The sequence below is a fragment of the Xyrauchen texanus genome, chromosome 29 (assembly GCF_025860055.1).
Source record: "Xyrauchen texanus isolate HMW12.3.18 chromosome 29, RBS_HiC_50CHRs, whole genome shotgun sequence".
Taxonomy (NCBI): Eukaryota; Metazoa; Chordata; class Actinopteri; order Cypriniformes; family Catostomidae; genus Xyrauchen; species Xyrauchen texanus.
In genome coordinates this window covers 6,713,929-6,728,295 of record NC_068304.1, presented here as the reverse complement: position 1 = coordinate 6,728,295, position 14,367 = coordinate 6,713,929, and the positions used below count along the sequence as shown (strand labels likewise).

The following is a 14,367-nucleotide window of genomic DNA, read 5'->3' as shown; positions in this document are numbered from 1 at the left end:
AAATCAGGTCGTCCAGGGAAGTCTGAGAGTTATCTGGAGGCAATCAGAAAGAACATTGAATGGCTGAAAAAACACAACAACGAAGGCAACAAAGAAGGTACATTTTTATTTAATAACTGGAGCATTTGTGACCTCTCAGCCACAGCTCTGTCATATTACAGCTGCTTATTACAGCCGTTATGGATTTTCCAATGGTGGCTATTTTACATTACTGAGCTGGTTGGCCGATTGCTGATATTATGCTGATATACATAAAATACTATTTAAAGATGGTTCCACAAGTTGCTGGAATAAACCTCAACCATTGCCACCATCAGTCTATCACTAATACTATTGACCTTGTTTCTTAGGGACTATCCCGTACTCCATGTTAAACTGGTAAACAGGCCTGTCTCTCTTTCTCTTAGCCCTTTCTGAGGGTTTTCTTAAAGAAAGGTTCAATACAATTCACTGGAAAGATGGAGAAGAACAGTCAAATTAAAGAGTCTTTTCTGTTCCTTAATTTGCAATTTAAATAAGCGTGGGTGATAGTACTCATGAATATACATTGGTTTGATGAGCTTGGCTTCATTACAGCGATACAAGTGCTGCGTTTCAAAGATCTGTGTTTTTCTGTCCTCGTACCTGCCAGCAAGAGACTGGGCAACAGTCTTGTGTTATTCAGCCGTTCTGTGCACAGCTCTTTAAATGAGAGCATGTTTTGAGATGAGAACTATTGTTCTATTGTTCACATACCAAACAGATTCACTAGCAGCAGTCTGTTATAGTGTAGATATACAGTATAATAACAAAACAATTAGCACTATCAATATAAGAACAATTTAAAGCCAGATTTGCTTTCAGAGTTGCAGTTTCTACGCTTTTTTTACCTTGTTAGTAAATGCAGCATGACAGATGCAGTTGCCCCAAACATGTTTGAGCTCTTAAAGGAATAGTCCAGGCAAAAAAAAATATTTTCCATTCTAAACACAAATAACTAGCACATCATGCCTTAGTCATCTGCATCTGAAAACTAGATACAAATAGGCCTGAGATTCTAAAAATACTGAAACACACACTAAAATCTTTTTTTTTGGTTTTTGTGCTTCTTCAAATGTACATTCCATTCTGATTATATTAGTCACATTAGAGATCTGTCTTTCCAATGCCACATTCATCACACACTGAATAATCTCTTTGAGTCACATGGTCATTATGGTCAAAGACACAGACATAGTAAGAGTCGTTGAGACAGAAGCACTTGTGTTTGTGTATGAGGACTGTCCTTTTTCTTATTCACATTTAATGGTCAGTAGTGTAGGAAGACGCTGTTGTTTTCAGCTATAACGTTTGCCAGAGCCCACGCAACCAAACATGCCTAACACACATGCTCTGCTGATATCTACAGCCCACACAAAGTACTCAAACACATGCACACAAATACAGTGCCAACACTTTCAAAGTTTAATACTTAAGGCTCCAGTACCATCACAGCAAAGTTTTCCTTCAACAGAATACATGTAAAACGTCAACTAATATGATAACTAACTAATTAAACAGTGCAATGCATTTGAATGATCTAAATTACATTTATATAATATTATGTTTATTATTATTTTAATTATTACTTACTAAATTATGTTTATTTGGAGACATTTCTCAGTAATAATTAATATATGCGATTAATTGCGATTAATTGACACATTGTGCAATACATTCGGTTACATTTTTTTATTGATTGACAGTCCTAAATCGTACAAATGTTGGTAAGTTTGCACCAGTTTGACAACTCTGCAATCCAGTGTGTTCATGTTGATTGATCTCAACTGAGTGAAGAAATTAAATAGAAAAGATGTAGTATCAAAATAGGTGGAGCACTGGGTCACACCCACGGATCATGTGGACCAATGGCGGTGTGCCGGTGTGAAGTTTCCCTGAAAGTTCTCTCTGGCAAACAGTTTCAAACCTCCACAACAGTCTTGGGCCAGATTTAGTTTGAAATGACATTACACCCATTTAACTAGAAGTATATTCGCACCTTTAGTGTTAGGGGTTTCTTAAAATTCTTAACCCTACATATGGTTAAAACAAGCTATGTTCAGAAATGCATACTACTAATCTTAGGGTGGGTTTCACAATCTTAAAATTAATCTTAAATTTAGATGAAATCAAGGTTCATCTGATCATTTGTTTGCACCAAACTTTAAACCTTGTTTATAAATAATCAGGGTTACATTTTAACCATCAATTTGATCTTGATTTAGATTTCACAGTCAATCTGAATGAACTTTAATCCTGTTGCTCCAATATTTTAACCTCTTATTTAAATCTCCGTTATGGATTAACTTGAAACAGCTAAGGTGGTTTAAATGAAACAATTAATTTAACCTACAATTAAACATGATTAGGTAAACAAACCGCATGCTGTCAGCCCAGATGTTTATCATATTATTTATGTTTATTATGGTCCGAATTGTTGAGCCATTGGACGCAATGTATGCTTTCAAATTCGGTGTGCGAGTGCAGCAGCTCGTCTCGATGGCGGCGCAATTACCCGCTGCCCCATCCTTTACATGCAGAGACATCGGACAGAGAAGAGTCTCTCGAGAAGAAGTGAGAGTAGAGCATCATTTCAGCATTTAACAAGAGTGGTTACAAGCGACAGGTGATTGTTATTACTCCCCTTCTCTCTTATACTCATTTCAGTCGGCAGCATGGACTGTTACCGGAATTTCCGGACTATAAGCCGCAACTTTTTTCCCACGCTTTGAACCTCGCGGCTTATACAATGACGCGGCTAATATATGGATTTTTCCCGCTTTCAAACGTTATAAAAAAAAATTAAAAAAATAAAAAAACATTCTGTGACGTGCTCAGTTTTTTGGCGGCGTGAAGCTTTCATTAGACCAATGAAATTGCCGAACGGGTTAAGGTCAAAACAACTTTTTTTGTTTACTGTTTAGATTAAATCGAGCGCGCTCAAACTTCCCATCATTCTGATTACGGTAGTAATTTTGTCACCCTCACCATGGCAAAGACATGGAGAAATGCATATGATGCTGCTTTCAAGTTGAAGGCGATTGATCTGGCTGTTGGAAAAGGAAATAGAGCTGCTGCACGGGAGCTTGGTCTTAATGAGTCGATGATAAGACGTTGGAAACAGCAGCGTGAGGAATTGACTCAGTGCAAAAAGACAACTAAATCTGAGGCTATTCAACTCCGACACCGAAGGAGATGACTTCAGTGGTTTCAGTGCACAGGACGAGGAAGATAGTGACCAATGACTTTCTTGGTAGGCTACCGTTTACTGCAAATGTTTTATTACAAGCCGTGTGTGGCAGCGGGGGCGTGGTCAAGTGCCCGTCCGGGAGAGAAAAGCTGTAAGGGCGCTTACACCTGAGCTAAATTATGTCTAACACCGGTGTCTAATTTCAAGTGCCCTGCTTCACGTGTCCTTCTTGGGAAAACTGTCATACGGGCACCAGTGTGACAGTTTTCAGCAGGGCACTTGACGTTCCAGGTAAGGCTTTTAATGGCCACAGCAATGTTTACAATCAATTTTATAAAGTTTCTCAATTCTTCTATGCGCCAACACTAGACTGACGTGTGTCACTCTCTCAGCTCTGTGGCTGCTGCCTTTTTATGCCGCTCTCCCCATGCTTACTGAAATTAGACACCGGTGTTAGACAAAATTTAGCTCTGGTGTAAGTGCCCTTACCGCTTTTCTCTCCCGGACGGGTGCTTGACCACGCCCCCGCTGCCACACCGTGTTTCGTTAAAGCCTATTTATTTTTGTTACAAGCCGTGTTTCGTTAAAGCCTGAGTAAAGTTGATTTGTTTCAATGTACCGGTAGGCACCTGCGGCTTATAGACAGGTGCGGCTTATTTATGTTCAAAATAATATTTTATTTAAAAATCAGTGGGTGCGGCTTATATTCAGGTGCGCTCAATAGTCCGGAAATTACGGTAATTCCTGGTCACAATAGTGGCGCTGACGAGGGGAGGCAGTCGATCCGAAACCCGTGTGATCCTTTTTTCTTAAATTATGTTGTCATATTTTAAAGGAGACCTATTATGCCCCTTTTTACAAGAAGTAATATAAGTCTCAGGTGTCCCCAGAATGTGTCTGTGAAGTTTCAGCTCAAAATACCCCACGGATCATTTATTATACCATGTTGTAAATGCCTCTTTTTGGGTGGAATCAAAAACACGCTGTTTTTGTGTGTGTCTCTTTAAATGCAAATGAGCTGCTGCACCCCGCCCACGACATAGCTCTGGTCTCCATAAATACAAGAGACAATGGTAGCTTTAGCTGCAGTAGCCTTGGATTCAGCTAACAAGCACATTCAGAAAGGGGATTTGCAAACATTCAGCACGAACAGTTGGTACTGATCCATGCTTGAGAATAAAACATTTTGAAAATCCTACTTTATATTGACACTCATTCACAAATCAGTCCTGTGTAAAATTATTTGCACAAACTAATTTATGTTTTGGGGCACATTTCCTTCAAAAACAAAACTTGTCCACTGCATCTTCGGGAGTACATGAAGACACTTATGTTCACTTTTACAGCCAACAACAGAAAACTGAGACAGAGAGCTGTGTGTAGATCACTCAGGGGAGGATCTATGATAATAGGGTGGAGTCCGTCACCAGTCATGGGCGAGGCCTGCTCTAACGTGACGTCAGAAACGAAAATCATTCATTTTGACACACTGTTTTTGATTAATAGATATATAAGAAAGAGGAGTGGGTGGACTTTTAACATTGTAGAGTAGTTTTGTACACAATGCTGACTCACATTCATGTACAAACACCATTTAAAGGTGAATTTAGCATAATAGGTCCCCTTTAAAGCTTGTGACATTGTACACACTGCTGCATCATTTTCTTAACCTCCTTGATCAGCCCTGTGTACTAACAATCTACTGCTAAGTTCCGAATCCATCATGGTCGACAAAATAAATTGCAGGTGACCGTTTTAATCATGGGTTAAAAGTTTAATCTCTGATTTGTTAAACCGTATTTAAAATTAAGTGGTACAACACAAGTCAAATTAAAATAAAACTTAGATCAACAAACCCTGGATTAGCTCTAAAATCTGCTTAATTTAATCCGTGTTGGCGCAGCCCACCCTTACTTTTTCTGCACTATGTAGATACAGTACAAATAGTAAGAAAATTATGGTAGTACTTTTATTCCAAACACAGGCAAAATGCCTTGAGCACCACCAAATATATTGTAGGCAGTAAAGTATATACTGTGCAGTATGCTAGTATTCCATTCCAAACACAGCCTCAGGATCTCTTGAAATGTTCTTGGAAAAAGTCTCTACCCGAACAATCATATAGATGTAGGCAAGTTTGCACCAGCTCGCTAATAACTCGTAATCATGTTGACTGATCTTAACTTTTGACTGAGGAAAAAGCTGTCGGCTTCAAAGTAGGTGGAGCTCCAAGTCACAACTTCCGATGACGTGGACCAAAAGCAGTAAGGTGCAGTGAGGCAGCCGGCAGAAAATTCACCCTGGAGAGCTGTTACGAACAACCGAAACAAACTTAAAAACACCTTTGTTTTGGCCAGTTTTTGTTCTAAACGACATCACACCCATTCATTCTTCGATTTCGTATGAAGTGTGCAGGGGTCTTAACAGATCCATCCAACAGAGGTTCTTTTAACATGCCGTGTTATTGACAACAGCATTTGTAGACAGAAAACAAACAGAAAAAATCCTGTGACGTCCCTCCCACATTGCTCAGTAGATTCTGAAGTTTGGGATTTAGAAATGTATCTGCATTGCATACAAGTGAATTTAGCTCAGTGTCTTTATACTGATTAGTTCTCCTGTGTTGTTCTCTCTGTTTGCACATGTAAGATTACGACCTCTCCAAACTGAAGGACTTCATGGATCAGCAGGTGGATGCATATATCGATAAGGGCATCATCGCCAAAGATGAAGGTGATGTCATCAAGAGAATCTACGGGAGCCTGTAGGAGCCACTAATGCTGCTTCTTCACTTAATATTGTAACAGACTACGTACTAAATACTTCAACTGGGCATACTAACACATATCCTAATGCTTTAACTTCTAATAAACAAGATTTAGTCTGCAACTCAGACAGTATTTGAGCAGAATAATACTCTCCTGAAGGCAATATCCTCTCAGTGCAGTCAGCATTAGAACACAATCTAATGCTAGATGATCCACACATCACATGAGTTGTAAGTGTTCTTACTAATAAGACCGAATAACAGCATTTGCTACCTAGAAGTCTGAAATTCAGTGAATCTGGTAGTTTGACTTACAAATCAGTGTAAAATAGTAGCTTTTGCACCCGTCCCTCTTTTGCAATAGACTTTTACAGCATCATATACATATATATCTGTAATATTCATTCATGTATGGTACATAGCATTTTCTCTTCATTTGGTCTTATTTAAAGAAAATTAACCCCTATTATTGTTTCTTAATCAACCAAAAAAACAGCTTTTATTGTCAGTGAATTGCTTTCCTGTTGTGTTGTTGTTGTCACCCAGTCTATAGGGGGCAGTCTTTATATCTCCCTTCTCTCTCTTAAGTTTGGTTTTCTGGGTTCTGTTTCTCCATTCTTTGACTGTATATTCCACATGCTATAGATTCACAAAAATCGAGTATTTTTAAATGTAAATATTGTGACTTTTCCAAAAATCGATTAAACATTGCCTTTCTTTAAATATGTAATGTGTGTGTGTGTGTGTTCTTTTTGTTCATTTGGAAATATAAATCAAAGGACTATAATTTATTAGTATTATTTTTATTGTATTTTTATAATGAAACACTGAACATTCAAACAGCTCTGGCAGGTAGAATTGTCGCCCAGAGCTACAGGCTAGCCTTCCACAGACATAAAACATCAGAAACACCTGTGAAATTATAAATAATTGAATGGCTCTTTAATGGCTTGACTGAATTATCTTAAGTGCTTGTGCTTTCTGAATGAGAACATTCAGATTCAACAAATGTGTCTTTGTTCATTTATGTTGTTGTCAATATGAGGATTTGATCAAATGTAGCCAGTTTTAACACTGTAACCATTACTACAGTAGAATGATCAAACTGGTTTAATAATGAGAAAATAAAGCTGTCTGACAGTATTACAGATATAATTTCTGTATAACCTATATGGTTAAATCACAGAGATTCACTGTTGAAGCACTATAAACGTCATGTTTACTGATTTAACCTCCGTTCCCCGAGGGAGGGAACGAGACGTTGTGTCAAAGGAAGTGACACAAGGGGTCTTCTTTGGACACCGAATCGTACCTCTGAAACTGAGAAAAGGCCAATGTCATGTTGGCAGACAGAATTTGCATGCCCCGCCCCGGACATACGGGTATAAAGGGAAGCGGGGCAGCGAATGCCAGTCAGGATTTTGCACTGAGGAGCCGAAAATGAAGCACGGCCATTTACAGTGCTAGGTCTAGTGCTGTGGCAGGAGGGAGACAACGTCTTGTTCCCTCCCTCGGGGAATGGAGGTTACAACAGTAACCATGACGTTCCCCTTCTGTCACTCTCTGGATGTTGTGTTGAAGGAAGTGACACAAGGGGTCCATATATAAAACGCCACGCACTGACCGTGTTACCTGACTGTCGGAACAGGTGCAAAGGGAATTTTCCAGGGAGGGGCTGTCGCGAGGAGCGTGAGATCCGAGAACCAGGTGCGGGTGGTTTTCCTTTTTGAGTGTAAAGGTCTTTTAAATAATATTTTGGCCGGCCTTTTGATGCACATTGAAAATATCCTTGTAGGTTGTCAATTACTGTAAAATTTGGCACTTGTTGCTTCTGCCATATTCAGTATATCATAATTAAATGCAACGCTGTAGTGAACGTCTGTCTGCACTGAGGGCAGCTGCAGACTCTCTTCTGATCATCCTGATTCAAGTACTCTGAAATACAGGAACTGTGTCCACAGGGAATAGTTACTGGATCCTTCAATAGATCCAGACACACGGAAAAACTAAACTGATACCGAGCCACTGAAATATTGTTTTCTGCCGTTTCACTGTATGAAAACACAGACAGAGTGACTTATAACAGCAACACAGCACTTAAGTTTGGTTTTCTCTGAAGTGAAACACTGAAATAAACATGGGCTCAAGATTCACCATGACCAAAGTTAAAACGTAAAACACAAAGAACACAGAAATTCATGAAGACATACATGAAGAATGAATATGTTTTTGTTTTGTTTGTACAGTATGTGTTTGCATACTGAAGCTTGCCTCTCTAATCAGAGCACTACTGAGTGAATCTCTGTAATCCTTTTCCAGATTTTACAAATAATTTTTTTTTATGCAGTAAAGCAACAGCCATTTACAAAGATCATATGTTAATCGAATGTCATTATACCATGGTCTATTTGAATACTAGATTCTGATTGGCTGTAATCCGTGCGCTAAGTAAGGGATAATACACGGCTAGGTGTGTGTCAAATTATTTTAATGCATTATGTGGAGGCGAAGAACCATTCTACGCAACTTTTCGACGGGAAGAATAACAATAATGGTAAACTTTGTCTCTGAGTCGTTAGATCTTGAGTTCAGCCCCTTCTAAATCCAACACTGAGATAAAGTAGTGTGATAATATTACATTTATCTGAATAAATTAAATAAAAACTGTACAAATAATTGGAAAATGGAAGCAAGTTTTTTGGAGACGACACACTCTGCAAAAACTGAGAATTTAAATGCACAATCCAGAAATAATCACAATCCACCGCTTCATCCAGCGATACGTGATTAAGCGGCGCCCCCAAGAGGGTGTATCCTGAGAAGCACAGCAATTTTAGAATGTATTTATTATGACAATTCAAATTGTCCTGATGGACAGCGAAAGGTTCCTTCGATAGGTCCCGGTTTCCTTTCTCTATCTGTTAAAAACATACCTGAATGTCAAACCAAGAAGAAAGAGGAAAGTATAAGAGGAAAGTGCATGTGCAGTTCTAATTATCTCCAGGTAAGACTCAGTAATACGGGGCTGATGAACACTGGTTTCTTTTTCGTGTTTCCTGTAGCGCTTCACAGCTGAATTAAAGATGGCATTGCATGACTTGATAATGTTGTGTTTTGTGAGATGTGATGGCTAATCCCAGCTCTGAGACTAATCACACTTGTTACACATCCAGAGGTAGTTTGAACAGAGGCAAAAAACTCTCGCAATGTCTTATTACAGGGGACAACTGTTTAGGCGCATAAATATAGAATGGTGATTAAAACCATGTGACTCTGAAAAACCACTTCTGATTGGTTCAGGACACCTTTGGGGTATGGACAATTTCAGTTCAAAACTTTCCTACTCAAGGAAGCACTTCCTCTGCTGCTGAACTTCTCTCTTGCAACGCTCTCTTTTTAACCTCTTTGGCTATCTTGCTGCTTCCAGATCCTCCATGCCATGTAGAGTCCAAGGAAAACTCGGGACACACAAAGTCCCAAGGAAGATTCTCACTCTCTACTCTACGGTTCACATACCCAACGGGAGTTGCAAGTCCTCCTTGCAGAAGGCCTCGCTTCATCCAGGCAATAACTAACGCAATCATAACAGAGTTAAAAACATAGACGGAACAAACTTTCGAAAAGAGTCAAAGAACCCAGCAACACAAAGAACGCAACATAAGGAAACACAACAACACGCAAGTTTATCTCCAGACATTTGCTCAAAGTGTTGTTGTATTAGTTAAATACTTATGTAATCTGATTTAGACTCAAAGAAGGATAAATGGTTTTTAAGGCATTGTCAACAGACTCCATAAAGTTCATTTTGTCTGTATTGATAATTTACTTCCCATTCTGTCACCACTCATTCAATACAATAGAAATTGTGAGCGGATACAACGAGACGTATTACGAATTTAATGGTGGAGAATTGTATTCAGACAAATAATCTAGTTATTTGTCGTTTATCTAATTTATAATGGTTGTCGAAAACGACTAATTCCATTATAAATTTCCTTACATAATGATTAGGACATCCATCCATCCATCCATCGTCAACCGCTTATCCTGTGTACAGGGTCGCGGGGGGCTGGAGCCTATCCCAGCTAACATTGGGCGAAAGGCGGGGGACACCCTGGACAGGTCGCCAGTTGATTAGGACATTATGTTTAATTTAATTCCTAGCTCACACATACTGTTCCTACATATAATGGTGGAGAATTGTGGCACTTTAATCTGTACCGTGTACATTTATACTACCAAACTTCCTACACTGGCAAGTGACCATGCAGGTTAATCTATGGCAAGGTGTGTGTTAAACTATTTGAATGCACATTGTGGAGGCAACCAACACATATAACCATAGATAACATATTCCATCTATTAACAACCTGTGACCTCATGAACATGGTAGGTCTGTCTTTAAGGTTTATATGTTATCGTTAAAAATCTTTTCCCTCAAGAAAAAATTTATGGGATTTTTACTTCTCCATCTCAATTCTAGTTGTGCTCTATTCCAAGTGGAATTAACATGAGTTGGGCAATCCTCACTGTCATTCAAATATAGAACGTAGAATGCCACAGGAATTTTATTCCAAAAGCATCACATCCAATACCAGTATTTCAAAGCTTATATCAATATAATATTATGACTACCCAATTATTTCATCTAATCTGAGTGCATAACTCCATAGGAAGGAAATTTGAATAATCTTTTTCAGTTTATTACTTGGCCAATGGAGTCGTCAAAGCCCTCACACCAGTAAAAGATTGCGCACTGATCAGAGTGTGTGGATGGTTTTCACATATTTATGTTTATGTTTTAGAAAGTATGATATGTAATGTTCAATTTGTGCATACAATGTTTATACATGAGGCCCTTGGACTGTATTTTGGGGAAATATCGGAGAATGCAATTTGTTGATAAAAGATCTGCATTCAACAGGATTGTTCCTTGTAGACTCATCACCAGGTCCTGGGGCCGGTTGCATAAACATAGGCATTCATTCGCCGAAAATATTTGCTTATTAGAGGACTACAGTGATCCTAATGAACACATTTTGTGATTTGAACCCAAATAATAAAAAACACATAACATTTTGTTACCATCGTTGAAATGTTTGCATGGCAACAAATAACAGCACTTGGCTGCTTATGACATCTTTGACAGCATGGGGACCCCCTGGCGCATCGGGGGCCCTACACAACTTGCTTATTTTATGAGTAGGGAGGACCGGCATTGTACCCAGTAAACGCATGGTTGTGTGGCCACAGACAGCTTCAACTCTCTTCAGATTTGCTGATGACACTGTGATGGGGGGCTTGATCATGGACGACTATGTAGTGCAAAGGCATTCCAAAGCATTGTCATAAACAACAGGGGATGAAACTTCATGTTGATGTGACCAGGTTTCTGATGTGATCAGGTCTTACAAATGCCTTTAACCATCAGTTAAGATTGAAAAGACAATTTCCAGGCATGTTTTGGGAGTCCTGCAGAGAAGATGCCTGGATCACCCTTTGTTCACTCTTGACTCTCAACCCTAAAGACCGTGACACACCAAACCGACGTCAAAGAACTAGAACCGATTAAACCAGACTGTGGGGTTGGCTCATGTCACCTGCATCTGGGCCAAAAAGTTGCTCTTGAACACACAGCAAAGATGACACCCGATGGCCAACTAGTACATCCGTTCTGTGCCTGCGTGAGAGGAAATAATTTGTTACTCAAAACCGGAAACCGGAAGAGCTAGTGACTGCTGGGATACAAAACATAAACAAAACAGAGCTTGCTTACCATTTTCACACAAATCTCACTCATTACAGATGGATTTGTGATATATCAGAAATGTCTGATAAGTTGCAAATGGCACTGGCGTTGTCAGCCCTTGTGGAAGAAGAAAGGAAGAAGTGGACTCGAAAAATACAGAGAAAACACACAACATGGTTGAAATCATGGACACTCCAGAGACAGGCTCAACGGGCTTCCCGAACCTGTGTCGAGAGCTGGAGTTACAGAAACCTCAGATTCCGTTTTTCCTGTTCAGTTCCACATTGTGAAGGAACTTATCAGTCCAATCATCCAGAGAAAAAACACGAACTACCGGTATCTCCGTAGGAGAATGTCTGATGATTACACTCATGTAGGCAAGCCAAAGGTTTTTCTTTGTTTAACATTACAACACCTTTCAGTTGTGTATATTGGGCTTTTTAAGCTTTTAAATGTTTTTCAAGATTTTGTATAAAGTGCTTGTACTTTCTTGAAATTTCAGTTATTTAGGATGGCAATTCTACATAAAAAGAGACAACATATAAAACATAATTCTGGTTGTTTATAGCACAATAATATTAATAATTTATCAAAATAATCTAATTGAATGTAATGTAATGACGAAGTGCAATAATCAGTGTACTGTGTATATTGTATGTATATCGATATGTAATTTACCACTGTTGTTAGGTGCTTGAAAATGCATAAAAAGTGTTTGATTTGACTCTGGAAAAGGTGTTGGAAGTTAGGAACCCTGCAGTATCGATAATGGAGTTTTGTGCTTGTGCTATTTACAAGAGAAATCTTAAAGAGCCTTTCTTACCAGTTCCGAGTGGGAATGTCAACAATTCAGCAATTAGTTCACAGCGGTAGTGGTGGTGTAGTGCGCTAAAGCACATAACTGGTAATCAGAAGGTTGCTGGTTCGATCCCCACAGCCACCACCATCGTGTCCTTGAGCAAAGCACTTAACTCCAGGTTGCTCCGGGGAAATTGTCCCTGTAATAAGTGCACAGTAAGTCGCTTTGGATAAAAGTGTCTGCCAAATGCAAAAATGTAAATGTAGTTCCTAAAACCTGTGCAGCAATCTACCAGGTCTTAAAAGAGAAATACCTGAAACTATGCATGTTATATATGTTTGATTTATTTTTTAATAATTTGACGTTTATAGTGCAGTTTGTACGCATTCGAAACATAGCTAAATGACTACGAGTTATCAAGGTTCTGATATATGAAACTAGTTTTTGTTTTGAATTTTATTTTCTTATTTTTCAGTGCCCAGACACAATTGAAGAGTGGCAGCAAGTAGCCGATGGGTTCTATGCTCGGTGGAACTTCCCAAACTGCCTGGGTACTCTGGATGGGAAACACGACAACATTGGCCCCCCACCAGGAACTGTATCAACATTCTACAAATACAAGCATGCATTTTCCATAGTTGTAATGGCACTGGTCGACAGCAGTTACAGATTCCTGTATGTAGATGTGGGTTGCAATTGGCGGATTTCAGATGGTGGAGTGTTTGGTGGATGCTCACTGCAGGATGCCCTGGAGAACAGAACATCGAGCATCCCTGCCCCTGCACCACTTCCGGAATCTGACCATCTTGCATTGTGGCAGATGAGGCATGAAGCCATATCCGAACCACAGGCTATCTGTAGAGCAACACATCTTCAATTACAGTGAGCTCGGAGGGTGGTAGAAAATGCATTTGGCATCTTAGCAAACCAGTTTGAGTCTTTCTAAACACCATTAATATTCAAAACACTGCCAAAGTGGAGGACATTGTTTTGGCTTGCTGTGCTCTGCACAACTTTCTGCATACAGAGTGCTGTGAACTATAAATGGTGTGAATCGACCAGGAAGGACCAGATCATGACACTGTCCCAGGAAGGCACTGACCTATAGCAGGCCACCCTGCCACACACAACCAACAGTACAACACAAGCCAAACAGCTAAGGGATAAACTATGCCAGTACTTTAATTTAGACATTGGTGCAGTGCCCTTTCAGTGAGGCTAAATATAATGTGTGTATGTATGCAAAGTATAGGAAAAGTGTGAATATAGTACACTGACAAACTTGTTTGTTTCCAGTACTTGGCCTTGGTTTCAGTTGTATGACTATGGTCTGAAATGGCAAAATAAAGTTTAGAATTTTCCATCATACTATTTTGTGATCCTTTTTGAAAAAGAAATGTGAGTGCAAGTATCTTTTACCCAAAGTCAAAGCGTTTTATTTTCCAATGTTCAGTACAATGGGAAATATTATCTAAAATACAAGTGTGCATGAAATATTTACAATACAATTTACAATATGCACAATATGCACACATTACAGGTGTGTAAACTGTCTGTCAGAGGCTTCTAATGCATGGTTCTGGCCTACTGAATAAATGAAAATGCAGTTGTCAACCTCATGCTGGAAATGGGGCAGTGTTGGGGAAACTTTCATATTCTGTGCTCAAGGTTTTTGCAATAGGCAGAGATGGCATCACTGGTGTTTTCCTGTGATGCTAACTTTTACCAATGTTGCACATCAAGTTTGTGGATTCCTCAATGGAGGATTCATGCTGCGCTTCCCCTGAGGCCTTGGAGTAGTTGACTGTCTGAAGGTGCTAGGCAAAGGCTCCTCTCTCAGTGCT

General features: G+C 39.4%; 1 protein-coding gene across 1 annotated transcript in view; it reads left to right on the top strand.

The window, feature by feature from the left end:
* LOC127622850 (secretogranin-3) overlaps window positions 1–6,683 on the top strand; it is a 22,618-nt gene extending 15,935 nt beyond the window's left edge. The window contains exons 11-12 of the mRNA XM_052096959.1: window positions 8–97; window positions 5,858–6,683. Of these exons, the coding sequence (XP_051952919.1) occupies window positions 8–97; window positions 5,858–5,976 (209 nt within the window). The 3' untranslated portion in view covers window positions 5,977–6,683. The remainder of the gene's footprint in view (window positions 1–7; window positions 98–5,857) is intronic.
* The last annotated feature ends 7,684 nt before the right edge of the window (window positions 6,684–14,367 follow it).